This window comes from Somniosus microcephalus, chromosome 12, assembly GCF_052327205.1.
Source record: "Somniosus microcephalus isolate GS21.2 chromosome 12, FLI_Smic_1.0, whole genome shotgun sequence".
Classification (NCBI taxonomy): Eukaryota; Metazoa; Chordata; class Chondrichthyes; order Squaliformes; family Somniosidae; genus Somniosus; species Somniosus microcephalus.
In genome coordinates, this window is record NC_140998.1 from 78,948,444 (window position 1) to 78,967,748 (window position 19,305).

Below are 19,305 nucleotides of genomic sequence, written 5' to 3' on the forward strand. Positions count from 1 at the left end.
AAGCTGTGGAGGGGTTTAAACAAAAGGATGAGAATTTCAATTGAGGTGCTTGGGGACTGGGAGCCAATCTAGATCAGCGAGGACTTGGTGCAGGGTAAGATACAGGTAGCAGAGATTTGGATAACTTATGGCGAGTGCAGGATGGAAAGTTGGCCAGGTGGGCAGTGGATTAAAGTGACTCTGCATTTATGATTTTGCTACAAAGAGTTATGAATGGAAATCTTCCTCAGTACAGATTTTATTAAAATCACTAATTGTACTGGGAACATCCCGAGGCCCACGTAAAACGGGGAGAAATCCTTTCCAAGATGCAGCCCATTATTTGAAGCAGGAACACGTGTGAAAGTGGTAACCACAGTATGGCACGATTAAAAAGCTGAACTCTTTCCCGCAAAAAGCTGTGGATGCTGGGTCAATTGAAATTTTCAAGACGGAGAGTGATAGATTTTTGTTAGGCAAGGATATCAAGGAATATGCTGTTCCCATGTACATCATTTATGCTTTGACCTAATAGACAACATTTGAATAGCAGTACAGTGTGGTTGTTAACCCGGAATAAATGGTTGTGGCTGGTTTTCCACAAACAGGATGGCAGGAGGAAAGCATACCCCCAAACACAAAAGCACAATACTGTGGATGCTGGAAATCTGAAATAAAAACAAAATGCTGGAAATGCTCAGCAGGCCAGGCAACATCTGTGGAGAGAAACAAAGTTAACGTTTCAGGTCGATGACCTTGCGTCAGAACTGGAAAAAGTTAGAGATGTAGCAGGTTTTAAAGCAAGAGGTTATGATCTGAAATTGTTGAATTCAATGTTAAGTTGGGAAGTCTGTCAAGTGCCTAATCGCTCCAGGAACAGCACCTCATCTGTCGATAAGGCATTTTAGAGCCTTCAATGAGTTCAACAATTTCAGATCATAACCTCTGCCCCCATTCTTTCGGACAGCAGCTCATGGTGATGATTCTGCTATTCTCATTTGCACCTCCTCTAGACCCAGCTTTTGTTTCTTTACTTGTCCCACTACCATTTCCTTTCACCTTGCACCATCATCCCTTTTGTCATTTAATCTCTTCTGACTTTCACCCCATCACAGACCTTTCATTTTCTTTTCTCCCCCCCTCCTCTGTACTTGCTTAAAACCTGTTACATCTCTAACTTTTTCTACTTCTGACGAATGGTCATCAACCCAAGAGGTTAACTCAGTTTCTCTTTCTACAGATGCTGCCTGACCTGTTGCGTGTTTCCAGCATTTTCTGTTTTTATACCTCCCAACTCTCCTGGCTCACTCTTAGCTGCTCCCTTGGCTCTTGACAGAGAGTAGGACTAAACGGGTCATTTTTGGGTTGACAAGCTGTAACTAGTGGGGTACCGCAAGGATCATTGCTTGGGCCTCAGCTATTTACAATCTATATCAATGACTTGGATGAGGGGACCAAGTGTAATGTATCCAAGTTTTCTGATGATACAAAGTTATGTGGGAATGTAAGCAAAGGGATATAGACAGGTTAAGTGAATGGGCAAGAACATGGCAGGTGGAATATAATGTGAAGTGTGAAGTTATCCACTTTGGTAGGAAAAATAGAAAAGCAGAATATTTTTTAAATGGTTAGAGACTGGGAAATGTCAGTATTCAGAGGGACCTGGGTGCCCTTGTACACAAATCACAGAAAGTTAACATGCAGGTACAGCAAGCAATTAGGAAAGCAAATGGTAAGCTAGCCTTTATTACAAAGGGATTGGAGTATAAGAGTAAAGAAGTCTTACTACAATTATATAGGGCCTTGGCGAGACCAAGTGTACATAGTTTTGGTCTCCTTACCCAAGGAAGGATATACTTGCCTTAGAGGGAGTGCAACGAAGGTTCACTAGACTGAATCCTGGGATGAGGGGATTGTCGTTTGAGGAGAGACTAAGTAGACTAGGCCTATATTCCCTAGAGTTTAGAAGAATGAGAGGTGATCTCATTGAAACCTAAAAAATTCTTAAAGGACTTGACCGGGTACTCTTTTTGTTAAGGACTTGACCGGGTAGATGCTGGGAGGATGTTTCCCCTAGCTGGGGAGTCTAGAACTGGGGGTCAGTCTCAGAATAAGGGGTCAGCCATTTAGGACTGAGATGAGGAGAAATTTCTCACTCAAAAGGGGTGTGAATTTTTGGAATTCTCTACCCCAGCTCTGCTCAGTTGTTGAGTATATTCAAGACAGAGATCAATACATTTTTGGATACCGAGGGAATCAAGGGATATGGGGATAGTGCAGGAAAGTGGAGTTGAGGTAGAAGATCAGCCATGATCTAATTGAATGGTGGAGCAGGCTCGAAAGGCTGAATGACCTACTCCTGCATCTATTTCTTATGTTCCTTAGGGGCTGGATGCTGGAAGGTGCTGGGGTTTGAAGCAGGAGGGAGGGGAAGGGATGGGCGTGTGTCCACCTCTCACTTCCAGACACATCCACTAGTTCTGACCCACAGGGACTTGCGCTGCTCTGGACACACACCGCCTTACAATGAAAAAACTGTTACTTCCTCCAATTGGCATGTTTTTCTACCTTCTCCAGCAGATACTGGATGCTGCTGTATGTTGGCATACTAAAAGTAGCCCTTACCTCGCAAGTTCATCTGATGAGCTGGAGGTCCATGGGATTCATCTTTGCTTTTGTAGCAGGAAACGGAGGTGTCTTTAAATGTGCACCAATATGGCTTGTAACCTTTTAGCGTTAATTTCTTTGGTCTGCAGGAGAGAAAAATAATTTTTAAAAATTAAAGACCCACACGCTTGCAGCATTTAAACAATGTGTGGGTCAATGCAAGTTTAACAACTCTAGGAATGATTTTGTAAACTTCTGCCCGACAAGCTACTGACTATTTATTGCCTGCAGTCAATGAAGTCAGTATTTTTGCGAAGAATTTTAATTTGAAGCAACATCAAATGAAAATGGGAGAACTTTGCTAAAATTTGCCACAAGAGTAAATAAAAAAACCCTCAGTGAAATTTTCTTTGCTAACTGAGGAACACAGCCACCCTCTTTCCCCACCCCCCTGATTAAATGTACCATTTAAGTGACTCTTTTTAAAAAGGAAAAAAATTCTTCCACATAAATAAAAATAAATCCAGAGCTTTGCAATATTCTATTGTGCTACATAGTCTTCTGCAAAGGACATTAGAATTGTGAAAGGACCCGGACAAGGCTTAACCGCCTGAGTGCAAAGATTGAAGTTGCTACTTAGCATTGAGAGATTACGCCCGCCCGCCCCCCAGGTACTGGGGTTAAGAGTGTACTCCTATAAAATTTATACAACAAACAAACAATTTATCAACTTGCTGTTGGCAACTTATCAGCTGCTCATGCTGTAAGCAGAGATCTGCAACACATTTAACGGCAGGAGATTATGAAAAACTGAAACTATGGGGGCGATTTTAACCCAACGTGTCCAGTGGGAACGGGGGCACCTTTGACAATTGAGCGATTTGACTTGGCGCCCATTCCCGTTGGCCACCATTTTAACTCCGGAGTTAATTTAACTGGTTGAGGCGCCCACCCTGGAAGTGGGTGCCTCATGAATGGGTGGAAATTGGGATCCTGTGATGTCATTAGGACCCAGGCGCAATTTTAACTGAGTTGGTCAGAAGCGCCGTCCAACAACCAACCCACTGAACAAAACCTTGGGGGATTTGCTTCACAAACTGACTGATCACTGACTGCAAGCAATACTAAAGGGACACTTCAATTATCAGGAGCGGTGTGCTATTGCGCTTCGTGGATTTCCAAAGCATTTTTCAGTTTGGAGATTGCCTCTTTGTTGATTATTTGCTTTACTCACCCTGATTAAGCTCTCACAGCTCATTATGGGTGGCAGTGTTGCTTCGTTGCTTTGGATGGAGAAGAAGGAAGAGAACAACAACCTGCATTTATATAGAAAAGTAAAATACTGCAGATGCTGGAAATCTGAAATATTCACAGAAAATGCTGGAAACACTCAGATCAGGCAGCATCTGTGGAGAAAGTGTTAACGTTTCAAGTTGATGACTTTGATGAAAGGTCATCGACCTGAAACGTTAACTCTGTTTCTCTCTCCACAGATGCTGCCTGACCTGCTGAGTATTTCCAGCATTTTCTGCATTTATATAGCACCTTTAACATAGTAAAATGTCCCAAGGTGTTTCACAAGACCGTTATCAAACAAATTTTGACACAGCCACAAAAGCTTGGTCAATGAGGTAGGTTTTAAGGAGCATCTTATAGGAGGAGAGGGGTAGAGAGGGAATTCCAGAGCTCAGGGCCTCAGCAGCTGAAGGCACAGTCGCCATGGTGGAGCGATTAAAAGCAGGGATGCGCAAGAGGCCAGAATTAGAGGAGCGTAGATATCTCAGGTCATTGTGGGGCTGGAGGAGATTACAAAGATAGGGAGGGGCGAGGCCATGGAGGGATTTGAAAACAAGATGAGAGTTTTAAAATCGAGGCATTGCTCAACCAGGAGCCAACGTAGGTCAGGGGTGATGGGTGAACGATATTTGGTGCGAGTTAGGATATGTGCAGAGTTTTGGATGAGCTTAAGTTTATGGAGGGTGGAACAACTAGAAAAGCAGCAGCTAGGCCTATTAGAAGACATGTGGCAGGGACTGCTTGTGGAAGGCTTTATCCAGAGCACAGGGTCTAAGCCAAGAGTCACTTTCCTGGATATGACGGAGGAGCACTAAATCAGAAGGCTGTGCCTCATCCAGCAGGATGTCGCGGATCTTCGCAGCCTTCTGCAACAGGATCTGCTGCTTGCTGGACCAAGTGGCTATGCTTTTCCAGTTGCTGTCAAGGTCACCAACCACCCTTAACAGATTTGCCAGACTGTTACATGGGACATCACTCATATCTCCCAGTATGCAGTAGACAGCTGCATCAAGCAATTCACCAGTGCCCTATTTGCTAGGGTCAACCAATATATTACCTTTACCATGGACACCAACACTCAGACTGCACTCATGTAGCCATCAAGGCACCAGCAGCTTTCAACAGGAAAGGCTATCATTGATTTAATGTCCAGCTGATGCGTGAGCACCGCAGAAAGATCAAATCGTTGGCAGTTTCAAAGGCAGCTGTCATAACACCATCATCCTGCGACACTCGTCGATTCCCTACTATCCCACCTTTCCAGGAATGCAAAAGGATGGCTTCTTGAGGGACAGGAGCTACCCCTGCATGCATGGTTGATGACACCCCTCCACAACCTCACCATGCCTGAACAGTTCAGGCACAGGCACAATCAGTGCCATGGGACCACAAAGAACACCACTGAGCACTATCATGCTTTTGAAAGATTCAGATCCTGGATAGGTCTGGGGGCTCCCTACAATATGCCCCATTTCTAGTGTGCTGTAGACTCAAAAGCTGCTATGAAATGACACTGCAGACAAAGTGCCAAATGAGATTAAAAGGTGATTAATTCCAAACACAATAATTGTTTTGCATTCATCTCTCACCACAGTGCCTTTCCTAAAGGCTCACTAACTCTACTACTCCTATAAGGTGCGCCTCCAGTGGCTTCAGCAAAGCTGGTGGAAGGCTGCTGTTGCTTATGCGGCTTGAGCGGCTTCTGGGAGCTTGAGCCAGAGGGGGCCTGGCTTCAGACTGCTGCACTTCGGCTGCTGCCAGGGCGATAAAAATATCAGACCAGGTACATTAGTCTAAAATTCAGAGCACAGCAAATCTTTACTCCAAAGAGTAGAATTTTCCCCAACAAGGGAGTGATGTTAAGTAATGACAAGGTTCATTTCATACTGCTACAGTAGCAGATCCCAAATGGGGGAGACAGACAGACATTCTACCAGTCAACCTTCTGCAAGTTACATCTGCTCTCCAGAAAGAGAAACAATTGATCTGCATTCTGCAAGAAAGCCACTTAAAAAGGTCAATCGTCACATTGGTCAAAATGGGCAGATCGGACTTAATTGCACAAAAAGCCCTTCACAGAAAAGTGAAAAAAGTGAAGAGAAATTAGTGGAAAAGGGAAGGATTCAAAAGGGAGCAGAAGTAAACTTGGAAAATGTGTGAACAAAAAAATCTTACTTGAACACTTTTATATGGTCAGCCAATTCAGGGATCGAAGTGATATCGCCCTAAAACAAGAATAATTTCTCAGTTAATAGTCTAATTTGATAGTACAATAAAATCCATTGTTCACTACTTTAAAAAACAAATTAAATTCACTACAAGTATTTGCATTCTTTGGTTATGCAACAGAATATACCTTCGATCTAGAACCATTTGGTAACAGGCACAAGTATTAGCAAGGAGGGATTATAGAATAGGCAAAATAGCATTTCTAAAGCAACAGAATTTTAACAGGAAGCAGCTTGTGCAGCACAGAAGTTTTGCAATTGAGTAAATTCATGATTTTTCTTACAGTTCGTTCTGACAACGGGCATAAGTGACTCAACCAGCTGTCAACATGTTGGATATTTCTAGGTACCAGGCAGTGTTTGCATAATCCAAATCATGATGACTGAATTGAATTACAGCAGATTTGCTCATTGAATCACAAGCTAAAAATTACATATGATTTTACATACCAGAATGGTTGATGTTTTGCCACCTTCCAAAGTAATCTCCAAATCAGATAGGGCTGCATCTACTTCATCCACTTCTTTTTCACTGTTGTTCATGTGGTTCTCCGACGACATAATGGACAATTTGTTGATGTGGTACTGGAAAAAGAAACCTGTAACTTGGTGCGAGTTGTTGGAACAAACAACTTTGCTATTCTTTATTTAAGCTTTCATCCCAATTCATTAGGCGCTATACAGATTGAAGCAAAGTATTTAGAGAAAGGGCATCTCAATTATTTCCTTTATCAGGAGGCAGGATTTCATAGTACAGTACTGTATTATGTTGACGTTCCCAATAGATATTACCAGTTTAAATGTTAGTAATGAGTAATACTAGTCTACCATACGTCAGCTTTGACTCGGAACGAAGCACTCTTGCCCATCAGAAGGTTGTGGGGTCAAGTCTGATTCCAGAGACTTGAGCACATAATCCAGGCCAAGACTTCAGCGCAGTACTGAGGAAGTGCTGCACTATCAGAGGTGCCATCAAACCAAGGCCCCATCTACCCTCTCAGGTGGACGTAAAAGACCCCATGATAATATTTGAAGATCAGAGGGGTTCTCCGTGTCCTGGCCAACATTATTCCTCAACCACATCCCACTGCTGTTTGTGGGACCTTGCTGTATCCAAATCTTCCTACATTATAACCAGTGACTAGATTTCAAATGTACTTCATTGACTGGGAAGCGCTGTGGGACATCCAGAGGTCATGATAGGTGCTATATAAATATTTTGAGTGCAATAAAAATTGTGTGCATCCTATGCACAATAACTTGCATTTATATTGGGGGAATTTTAATCTGCAAAAACAGGTGGGTTGGGGGGAAGTTAAAGTATTAAAAATCTACATCCCGACCGCTTCTGGGTTTAACGGGGGTGGGCAGCCAGCCTGTAGCCAGGAAGCGGGTTGGCACTTTAAATGATGAGGCCCTGAAGCCTCTTGATTTAACCTGCTATACAGGTTTAACAGTGGCTGGCTGAGGATCCTGGGCCTCCGGATTCCTGGTAGCTGCAGAAAGGAGCGAACAGCCTCAGGGAGCAATCCTTGTGGGCCAGGGAGGAGCTTCCTCCTGACCCCCTCCCACCCCGCCAAGCTCATCTACCATCAGCCCGCCACATGCAGACACCAACCATCCCCCACTCACTCCCAGGTCAGGGATTGAAACTCCCTCCTGGGGTCAATCAGGCTGGCTTCCGGGCAGGGAACCTGTCCGAAGTCACATGCACACTGTGGAGTTAAAACTTCCGGGTTTCCCACGGTCTACTGGCCATCCCGCACCAGATGGGTCAGAAACTTCAAAATTCCGGCCATTGTGTCTGTAATGTGGGCTTCACAGATAAGCCAGGAGGAGAGAGATTAGGGACCAAAATTTTGGTTGAAGAGCTAGGTATTGATGTTTTTACTAGGAGAGGTATATGTGGACAAATCATTGAAGGTGGCAGGGCAGGTTGAGAAAGAGGTTAAAAATGCATACAGGATCCTGGGCTTCATAAATAGAGGCATAGAGTACAAAAGCAAGGAAGTTATGATGAACCTGCATAAAACACTGGTTCGGCCTCAACTGGAGTATTGTGTCTAATTCTGGGCACCGCACTTTTAGGAAGAATGTGAAGGCCTTAGAGAGGGTGCAGAAAAGATTTACAAGAATGTTTCCAGGGATGAGGGACTTGAGTTACGTGGATAGACTGGAGAAACTGGGGTTGTTCTCCTTGGAGCAGAGAAGATTGAGAGGAGATCTGACAGAGGTGCTCAAAATCATGATGGATCTAGACAGAGCAGAGAGAGAGAAACTGTTCCCATTGGCAGAGGGGTTGAGAACCAGAGGACACAGGTTTAAGGTAATTGAAAGAACCAAAGGCGACATGAGGAAAAACTTTTTCATGCAGCGAGTGGTTAGGATCTGGAATGCACTGCTTGAAAGGGTGGTGGAGGCAGATTCAATTGCGGCTTTCAAAAAGGGAATTGGATAAGTACCTGAAGGAAAAAAAAATTGCAGGGCTACGGGGAAAAGAGCGGGGGAGTGGGACTAGCTGAAGTGCTCTTGCAGAGAACTGGCACGGGCTCTACGGGCCGAATGGCCTTCTTCTGTGCTGTAACCATTCTATGATTCTAGGAATGTGGAGAGGTTTAAAGAGGGAATTCCAGAGAGTAGGACCCAGATGGCTGGGTAATTGAAAGAGGTGGTGGAGATGTATGGCACCTAGCTGGACATGTGGAAGCTGACCCCATGCCTGTGGATGATATCTCCAATGTTCAGTCTTTAGAAGAGGAAGAATATAGATCCTTGAGGGACTTGGGAGTATCAGTTATGTTTAGATAGGTAGGAATGGAACCATGCAAGGGCAGTCCCACCAGAGCTGGACAACAGAAGAGTGGAACATATATGCCATTTATAAAAGTATAAGTATTTTATTTTTATTTGTGGTTTAGTTTCAATTAGAGATGTGTTGCCATTTTGTGTTACTGCAATGGGAATGAAAGCTAGAATTGGTTCAGACAAATCAAAGCAGTTAAGGAAATGTGCCAAAATGTTCACCACAGACAAATTCTCTCCATTCTTCTGCCACCATTTTTACACTGCTCTATTGCTGCAACTTAAAAAAAATCAGAATGAAAGCTTCAACATAATCTGCACCTATCTACTGTATAAATCAGAGAACAAATTAAAGTATTTATTCAGCTGCATTACCTGTCAATGTATACACAAATTAGATGGACTTCTAACCTTTCAATGCAAATATTTACAAGCATACGTCTCGAACCCATTCCGTTTTTCATTTTTAAAACTAGTGCATTCATATCAGCCAATTTTGAGACTGTAGCCCAGTGTAGAATTCACAGAACTACGTTGTTCACATTACAAATCCCTGGAGAGGTACACCATGTTGTCAAAGGAATGTTAAACTATTAATGTTCCAGGCATTCAGGTTTGTTCATCGTTTGGGGGTGGGGAAATATATATAATTGCTTATATTACAACCTCAAATAATCATTTAAATGAATTAATTATTTTTGGTTCAGAAAATGCAATTCAACACTTCAGAAATTAATGCTAGGATGCAGTTTTGTGGCTATGAGTCAGAAGGCTGGAAACTATAGACCGGTTAGCCTAACATCTGTGGTATGTAAAATTTTGGAGTCCATTAATAAGGAGACAGTAACAGGACATTTGGATAATCACAATTTAATAGGACAAAGTCAGCATGGTTTTATGAAGGGGAAGTCATGTTTGACAAATTTGCTGGCGTTCTTTGAGGAAGTAACATATAGGGTGGATAAAGGGGAACCAGTGGACGTAGTGTATTTAAACTTCCAAAAGGCATTTGACAAGGTGCCACACAAAAGATTATTGCTTAAGATAAAAAATCACAGGATTGGGGGCAATATTCTGGCATGGATAGAGGATTGGCTATCTAACAGAAGGCAGAGAGTTGGGATAAATGGTTCATTCTCAGACTGGCAATCAGTAACTAGTGGTGTTCTGCAGGGGTCGGTGCTAGGTCCCCAACTCTTTACAATCTATATTAACGATTTGGAGGAGGGGACCGAGTGTAACATATCAAAGTCTGCAGATGATACTAAGATGGGGGGGAAAGTAGTGAGTGAGGAGGACATAAAAAACCTGCAAGGGGACATAGACAGGCTAAGTAAGTGGGCAGAGATTTGGCAGATGGAATACAATACTGGAAAGTGTGAGGTTATGCACTTTGGCAGGAAAAATCGTAGAGCAAGTTATTATCTTAATGGCAAGAAACTGGAAAGTACTGAAGTACAAAGGGATCTGGGGGTCCTGGTGCACGAAACTCAAAAGGTTAGTATGCAGGTGCAGCAAGTGATTAAGAAGGCCAATGGAATGTTGGCTTTCATTGCTAGGGGGATAGAATATAAAAATAGGGAGGTATTGCTTCAGTTGTACAAGGTATTGGTGAGACCGCACCTGGAATACTGCATACAGTTTTGGTGTCCATACTTAAGAAAAGACATACTTGCTCTCGAGTCAGTACAAAGAAGGTTCACTCGGTTAATCCTGGGGATGAGGGGATGGACATATGAGGAGAGGTTGAGTAGATTGGGACTCTACTCATTGGAGTTCAGAAGAATGAGAGGCGATCTTATTGAAACATATAAGATTGTGAAGGGGTTGGATCGGGTGGATGCGGGGAGGATGTTCCCGATGATGGGTGAAACTAGAACTAGGGGGCATAGTCTTAGAATAAGGGGCTGCTCTTTCAAAACTGAGATGAGGAGGAACTACTTCACTCAGAGGGTGGTAGGTCCATGGAATATGCTGCCCCAAAAAGCTGTAGAAGCTACATCATTACATAAATTTAAAACAGAAATAGACAGTTTCCTAGAAGTAAAGGGAATTAAGGGTTACGGGGAGCGGGCAGGAATTTGGACATGAGTCGAGGTTCGGATCGGTCATGGCCCTGTGGGTAGCGGAGCGGGCCCAGGGGCCGTGTAGCCTGATCCTGCTCCTATTTCGTGTGTCTAATTCTGTTAGATTCAGGAGATGGTTCTGTGATAGTAGATTGGCGGTTAGGATCAGATCAGCCATGATCTTATTGAATGGCGGAGCAGGCTCGAGGGGCCGATTGGCCTACTCCTGCTCCTATTTCTTATGTTCTTAAACCAATCTAAGGTTACAATTATGCTGCCACTTGTCACTCTGAAGCAGTTTCCACTTTGCTGTGATGGGAAAATGACAGTACAACTCCTTCGTACACACCTCTACCATGTCTTTTCTCACACACTCAAATTTGGACATTCTTTTGTTCTTGGGTTTTTCCATCACCTCATTGATGATTTTTTATATCATCCAACAGTTTTCTATTAAGCCATCTGCACGTGTTTCACAGTGATTGGAAAATCTGCTGATTCGCATCCTTGTTCTCTTTGCTCCTCAGCCTTACTAAAATGCTTGCTGATCTTTTAGTCTCGAGTTTGGATGAAGGGTATGCACCTGAAGAATTAACCAGTCTTTTCTCTTTACAGATGCTGACTGACTTGCTGCGGACTTCTGGCATTTTCTGTTTGTATTTCCCGACTCTAAATGGGAACGATGCGAGATGCCACAAAGGTGGCATAACTCCAGTGCAGTGTCAAACCTAGTTTAAAGAAAGTGAAGGAGTCCACTGGATCTCTGTAAACTGTAGCAAAGCTCATTTAAAGGCTTCAAGGGGTGTGGTTGCCTCCCTCGCTTGTTCCACAGAAGGGAGAAAGAGTTAAGTGAACTTACAAGACGAAGAGCAGCAGAAACTTGCAAGCAGACAAACTACTGCACCAAGTACACCGCGAGCATGAGAATGAGGGTTTTGACCCACCCCTAATGGTTTTTAAATTTAGATCATAGAATATATCAAAAGCCCTGGTTTAAATACTGTACATATTCTGAAGTACATGGTAATAGATACAGAAAATGTTTAAGAAACTTTAGATGTGGAGCAGTAATTATCTTCTAGTAATATACTCAACTCTACCCAAAGTGTGCAGCTATTAATATAAACAGATATTTGCTTCTGGCATTCACAATTCTAAGGTTCTGAAATTCCACGCAGTCAGTTGTGCCGGATTTGTGCCAATGAATCATAGGTTGTACCCATCGATGCTCTGCAGAGCTGAATCCACCAGAATTTTGTGCGTTATCTCATCTGCATATCCACTGATGCAAATGCTGTGTAAAATGGGAATATTTGCTAGGGTGCTTGGAAGTTAAAAAGCCAATTCAGGCTTAAGATTGCAGTGGCAGGCTAGGGTTGCAGCAGTTAAGTACCAGTGTCTGAAATCACTCAGTTCATGGTTAACTAGCTGTATTGGGTGACTCACGTGCAGTTTTGTCCCTATTTTCCAAGAATGTCTGCCACTGGAGCACCTGGCAGACAGCTAAAAGGGGGATAAATGGATGGCAAGGAGGAGGGAAAGAGCTCACAATTTCAGAGAGACTGACTTCCAAATCCTCCTTGAGAGCCAGAACAGAGAGAGGGTGGAAACCTCAAAAAAACTCATGTCATGGGAGAGAGGGGACACTAGCACTGAATACCAACTCTCATCCCCAGAACTGCAGACCAGTGCTGCAAGATCAGTGATCTGACCAGAGCAGAGAAGGCAACACACCACCACTCTCTTCTCCCCTAGGAACTCACAGCACCAGTATGCTCTTCACACTCTAAAATTAAGAGCCGCACAACCATCACACTCCACTCTAGTTAAGGGGGGCATTAACTTGGGATCTTACTGCATGTGTGTCACCATCTCCCCCAACAATTACTTGCATGCATAACTGTAAAAAATCATTCCTCCACTTCAGTATGGTGATACCTGCAGATCCATTAAATCAGGTGTCTGATGGGAGACGGTGTTCAATTGCTGGCCCTCACCTAATTCACTCAATATTGCTGTCGGACAAACTTGTGCACCACGCCAGAGAGGCAGGTCATTGGAGGGGGCATCCCGACATTAAGGAGCTCTCCCACAAGGAGCATGCCATGGAGCTAATGGAGAAACATTCTGCTTCTACTGCCCTCATTCGCACCAACATCGGGGAACGGTTTCCTCGTTGCAGGCATCAATGGAGCGTGTGGCAGTTTCAGTGGACATTACAGCAAACCTCTACCCAAGAAGCAATCAGGGACCAGCCTATGTCTCTACCTTCATGGAAACACAGACTGCTATCCTAGGACAGAATAAACAGTACCTTGTGAACCAGCTTCCAGCAGGATGCAGACTGCCATCTCTCAGGGCTTTCAGGATATGATGGCTGTCATCAGACTAGCCACCCCTTTAACCAACGGGAACACAGGTTCAGGGCTCAGTGGAATGGCGATGGCTGGACCTCACCCGAATGAGATTGTTGTTTCTCAGGATAGCTGCATGTCAGGTGTTGGCCCTTCCCCGCAGAGAACCATGCCAGTGGCACATAGGAGGCAACACCGGGCTGCTCAGCCAACACCAGAGACACAGCCAGCAGTGGCTCCAGTCAAGGAGAAAAAAATATCCAAGCAGCATTTATGTAGCGCCTTAATGTAGTAAAACGTCCCAAGGCGCTTCACAGGAGCGTTATCAAACAAAATAACAAGACATTAGGACAGGTGATCAAAAGCTTGGTCAAAGAGGTAGGTTTTAAGGCGAGTCTTAAAAGGAGGAAAGAGAGGTAGAGAGGCAGAGGGGGAATGCCAGAGTTATGGCCCAGGCAGCTGAAAGCACGGCCGCCAATGGTGGAGCATTTAAAATTGGGGATGTGCAAGAGGCCAGAATTGGAGATGTGCAGATATCTTGGAGGGTTGTAGTTGGTTACATAGTTAGGAAAGGGCAAGGCCATGGTAGGATTCGAAAACAAGGATGGGAATTTTAAAATTGAGGTGTTTCCAGACCAGGAGCCATATAGGTCAGCGAGCAGAGGGGTGATGGGTGAATGGGACTCGATGAAAGTTAAACCTGGAACTGCGAGAGGAGGGCCACTGTAGCACAAGAGCAGCCAACTGATAAATGTATGCCCATACTGCACCCTGGCTGATATTATTGAGATCCCTGTGGCTGACCAGATACCATAGAAGTTGATATGCTCATCACCTTCATAGCCATAGACAGAGCAGTGCAGGCAGATGATCATGGCTAGAGGTGCTCATGCACTAAGAGGCACAGCATCCCTATTGCTTTTTTGCTGAAGCCCAATGAGACATGCCTCCTCACTAAGATCCTATTCCAATGTGGGTTGCCCGTATATTCTTTTTGGTGATAGAGGGGTACTTTCTGATGATATGCATGCTCCTTAAATGCGGCCTCAAACTCTGCTCCTCCATCCTCTCCTTACTTGATAATGGGATACGAAGGGGTGTCCATAGGGCAGGCCATACCTGCTCTTAGAAACTCTGTGCACAAGCGTATGTAATTACGTGACACAAAATGTGCTAGTCTCTCACTCACAAGAGTAGTCAGAAGCAAATCCAAGGACATGTTCGCAAAAAAAAAAAGTAATTCCCAGCTGCTGTAAATCACTCCTCAAACTTTCAGCAATATTCAGGCTAAAAAAATTCCTAATTTCTGCCTCTCTGTAATCCTAGCAACAGCTGCAAAATTGTACTTCACATGCCAACTTATCCCTTGTGCATTGTGAGAGGAACACCAGACAATGTGGGGCTACTGGCTCTCACTTAAATACAATCAAATTAGGTGGCTTGGAACTCAGTAAGCAGGTCTCAGGAAGGGACAAATCACATTTGGAAATGTGTGTGTGCACGCGCAACAATCTGTTTTGAGCCAGACGACCAGTAGAAACAGGTGCTGCCGTATTTTGCTGCCCAAAATAGAAAAGGATGTCCTCATTTTACATGGAAAGAGTACTGAAGAGGGTATGGAATGGCAGGGCCTAGTAAACCAAGAGGGTGCAATGAAGGACTAATCCATCACTATCACATGGGTTGCATCACCATGGCAAGATTATGATGAAATGGAGATATCACATCAAATGTCATTTTGATTTTGGGGAAATTAAATTCAAGCTTTTCATTTAAAAAAAGAACTTAAATGGCATGCCAGTTTATAGAAATTGACCGCGCTGCCTGCAATTATAGTTTAAATCTTGATCATTATTTTGCGTGCCAGAAAATGTTGAATGTGAGTATTATATTGAGATCTCGTGAGCTTTCTGCAATTCAGATGCCAAAAACTCTGGGGGAAATGTATTCAACCATTAAAATTCTTACAGGTGAACAAAGGCAGGAGCAACAGATAAAATATTTGATAGAAAAATAGCTGATCCTAGTTGCACCAAATTTTAGCATTTTCTAACAGTTAACATTTTCTATATACAGGAAACTTTGTGCTATCCGGCACCCACGGGACCGAGCTGCTGCCGTTGCCTAAAAAGTGCCGTACTCTCCAGAGTTAATGTTGAGAGATACGGAGATTCTTATCTCCGTATTTGACAACAAACACTGTTGCTTAGCAACAGCTTCTAAACACTCGGGTGTGGCCCTAAAGCTCTGTAGCTGAAGCTGTTGCTATAGCTACAGACCTTGCACAGCTTGACTGTTCAAACAAAGCAAAAAAAACAAACAAAAAGAATAAAAAACAGCTCCAGATTGCCGGATAGCTCACCTCCGGATAGCACAAAGTTTCCTGTAACTAAATGCAGTTATTTAAGGTTTCACCATTATTCACCTGGTAAGAATTTTGTGTTTATCTAGAAACTTTAAAGATACCTACTTACTGCTGCCTTCTTCAATAGCCATCTCTGTCCTCGGCCTAGTACACTGTTCTAATGAAGCTCAAGGAACAGCATCTCATCTTTCAATTAGGCACTTTACAGCCTTCTGGACTTAACATCGAGTTCAACAATTTCAGACCATAACCTCTGCCCCTATTTTTTTTTCCCAGGTGGCAGCTGTTGATTCTGCCATTGCCATTTACACCTCATCTAGACTCATCTTTTGTTTCTTAACTTGTCCCATTACCATCTCCTTTTGCCTTGCACCATCATCCCTTTTGTCTTTTAATCTCTCCTGCCTTCCATCCTATCACAGGTCTTCCCTTTGTTCTTTCCTCCCCTTCCCTGCCCCACACTTGCTTAAAAATCTGTTACTTCTCCAGCTTTTTCTAGTTCTGACGAAGGATCATCGACCTGAAACATTAGCTCTGTTTCTCTCTCCACGATGCTGCCTGACCTGCTGAGTGTTTCCAGCATTTTCTGTAGAATAGTAATGTTCACTTGGGTACTATATACTCTTGTACAAAGTGATAAAAACCTATGAAATGGCCTTTCGGTCCATCAAGCCCAATCCTCGAGCATTGAAACTCACTGGGGGCTTGCAGCAACCGACTGCATTTTAAACTCCCCTAACAGGTTATTTCAAAAACATTTATCACCCTTTGATCAGTATACAAGACAATCATTCAGAGTTCCACCTAGAATCCGATGAACCATATACAAGACAAAGTTCAACATTATAACACTGCGCTAAGTCTTGAATTTGAAGCTGGAATTGCCTGGAAGTTTAGCAGGATTAGTTTGATGACCAAAGCATTTGTTTGCTCATTGTGCCTGGTTTATAACTTTGTACTGAGTATGTACACTATGAAAAGACCTTAAAACAAATTTGGAATGAACATAATCATGTACTTCAAACCAGATTATCTCTTGTGTCCGCCCCGGAAAAAGCTCTCCATGATGTCACTCCTAAATTCCCAACTGTCTAGCCCTTGGCCCTCCATTTATTTCTGCAGTTACCGATCTGCTCAATCACACCCTCACCTCTACCTTCAAACCCTTGCCCCCAGTAAAACACTCACTCTCTTTCACACTGGGCATTCACGCCCATTTCCCCATCCCCTTTGGTGTCAGAGGTCATGTTTAGGGCAGACAGGTTCCACCCTAAACAGGCCCCGATGGAAACTAGCAGACGAGACTAGGACCCAGCCTATCCAGGTACCCGACACAATCATTGCAGGCCTGGCAGACTTATGCCAGCAGATTTCTGGGGCCTAAACCTTGAATTGTCTCCAAGGAACCATACAAAAAATAAGGCAATGATAAGTAAAAGTAAGGTAATGGCATGATACAAGGAAGTATGTTAATATATAATTAGATCAAAAGGTTTGTTATTGGAATGCTATAGAACTATGTACATTTATACAGCCAATATGAAAATTAGCAGATCTTGACAAGACACTATTAAGCACAATCTTTAAATATGAAATAGGCTTATAAATCAAAACCTTAATATACTGTATATATTTTTGTTTTGGACTATAAAATCCTTAATAATGAGTGCAGCTAATGCTTTGCATTTATTTCAGCATATGCTAATAATTAAAGCATGCAAAACTCTGACATTTGGTAGAAAGAGGAACGTGAGCCCGGGGGGGGGGGGGGGGTTGTGAAGGGAAGATACCAACTATGCAATGGCGTATATGGAGGCCACAGCTGGGAAGTACCATTCTTGCTGACAAGAGATTAGAGGCAGACTGTAAATTGGCATCATATTTTTCTTAGGAAGTGCAGCCATGCTAAAATGGATGTGAAATGCACTCACAAAAGGATCAGAAATGTAATTGTTTACATTACCAACATCCTGAATTGCTGAAGTGTGAATATAAATTAAACTGGTACCACAACTGGAGATGGCAGAAATAAGCAACAGAATCAGTAAAAATGCTTTTAGAAACCCTCAAATTCATAATCATTGGGAGTGAACATAAAAAGTTGGCATCACTTAAGTTGCACTAAGTATCCAAATAAGATCATCGTTACAGTAATTTTTTTTTAGTACTATCCATGGTGTTAGATATGTTGCAGCTTTGACATACTCATTCCCTGAGAATCATAGTGAAGTATATTCAGTTTAAAAAACAACTTCCTTTATGACGGAAGGCATTTAAGGATTGAACCCAGGATGTACAAAGTCATTTAGTTTTAAACAGTGCAGGTCACGCATCGGTGACCAGATCCAATCCAGTGTCAGGGACCATGCAGGTACAATCATTTTCTTTTCCCCCTTGCAGGGAACACCACCCAAGTGCATTACAAAGTAATGTTCCATGGTTGGAAGCGCCATCTTTTGGATGAGATGTTGAACAGGCAGATGGATTCTAAGTTTAAGTGTACATAATAGATCCAACAACACTATTTGAAGAAAAGCAGCATTCTCCCACTGTTCTGGCTAACATTCCATCCTCAATCAATTCCGCCAAAAACAGATTAACTGATCGCTCATTCTTTTGTAGGAGTTTGTCTTGCACAATTGCCTGCTATATTTTCCTACAAAAAAAGTGACTGCTCTGCTAACGTAATTTATCACTTTGGAACATTCAGAGGATGTGATTCGGCGCCATATAAATGTGACTATTTCTTCACCTTCATTCAGCTGAAAATCACAACATCTTGACCGTCATGCACTTCATTCTATTAAACAATGTTAAGCTTCTCTACTGCACTGCGGCTCTTGCAAGGTCACATGGGCAAATAATTTATTAGATTCAAAAGTCAGAAGTTGGGCAGGATGCTTCTTGTACTCTGATGCTACATCTTTCCAAAACTTTGTGGCCCAAGAGGAAGGATACAAGTTATGCTCAAAGATTTACCATATATTATTGATGCAAATCTGAATGAATTGCACAGGAAAATCAATAGAATGACAATAATGTCCAGCAAATATACAAGAAACTGGGATCTGGTACAGTATTAAAATCTCACTTGCCAGTTGTCAGATGAGTAACTACTTGATTAAACCTTGATTCTGCCAACCTGCTCCCAAGCGTTCTGGTTCTGGGTAAGGGTGACCCCGAGCTTCCGGTCGCTTGTCACTATAATTCTCCGCTCTGACCTCAACCTCTTGCACTGTTCCAATGAAGCTTAACGTAAGCTCGAGGAACAGCACCTCATCTTTCTATTAGGCACTTCAGCACCTTCTGGACTCAATATTGAGTTCAACAATTTCAGACCATAATCTCGGCCCCTATTTTTTCAGGTGGCAGCTGTTCATGATTCTGCCATCCCCATTTGCAACATTTAACTACTCCTGCCTTCCACCCTATCACAGACCCTCCCTTTTGTCCTTTCCTTTCCACCCCCCTTTCCCAGCCTCTGCATCTGCTTAAAATCCGCTACATCTCTAACTTTTTCCAGTTCTGACGAAGGGTCACAGACCTGAAACGTTAACTCTGTTTCTCTCTCCACGGATGCTGCCTGACCTGCTGAGTGTTAACAATTT

General features: G+C 43.1%; 1 protein-coding gene across 7 annotated transcripts in view; it reads right to left on the minus strand.

The window, feature by feature from the left end:
• The window catches only part of fermt2 (FERM domain containing kindlin 2), a 153,320-nt gene that overhangs the window by 43,448 nt on the left and 90,567 nt on the right, over window positions 1–19,305 (minus strand). For all 7 annotated transcript variants that reach the window (XM_086003197.1, XM_086003200.1, XM_086003199.1 and 4 more), the window contains 3 exons: window positions 6,561–6,695; window positions 6,058–6,107; window positions 2,605–2,729 (listed from right to left, as the gene is read on the minus strand). In XM_086003197.1, coding sequence (XP_085859323.1) covers window positions 2,605–2,729; window positions 6,058–6,107; window positions 6,561–6,695 — 310 coding nt within the window. The remainder of the gene's footprint in view (window positions 1–2,604; window positions 2,730–6,057; window positions 6,108–6,560; window positions 6,696–19,305) is intronic.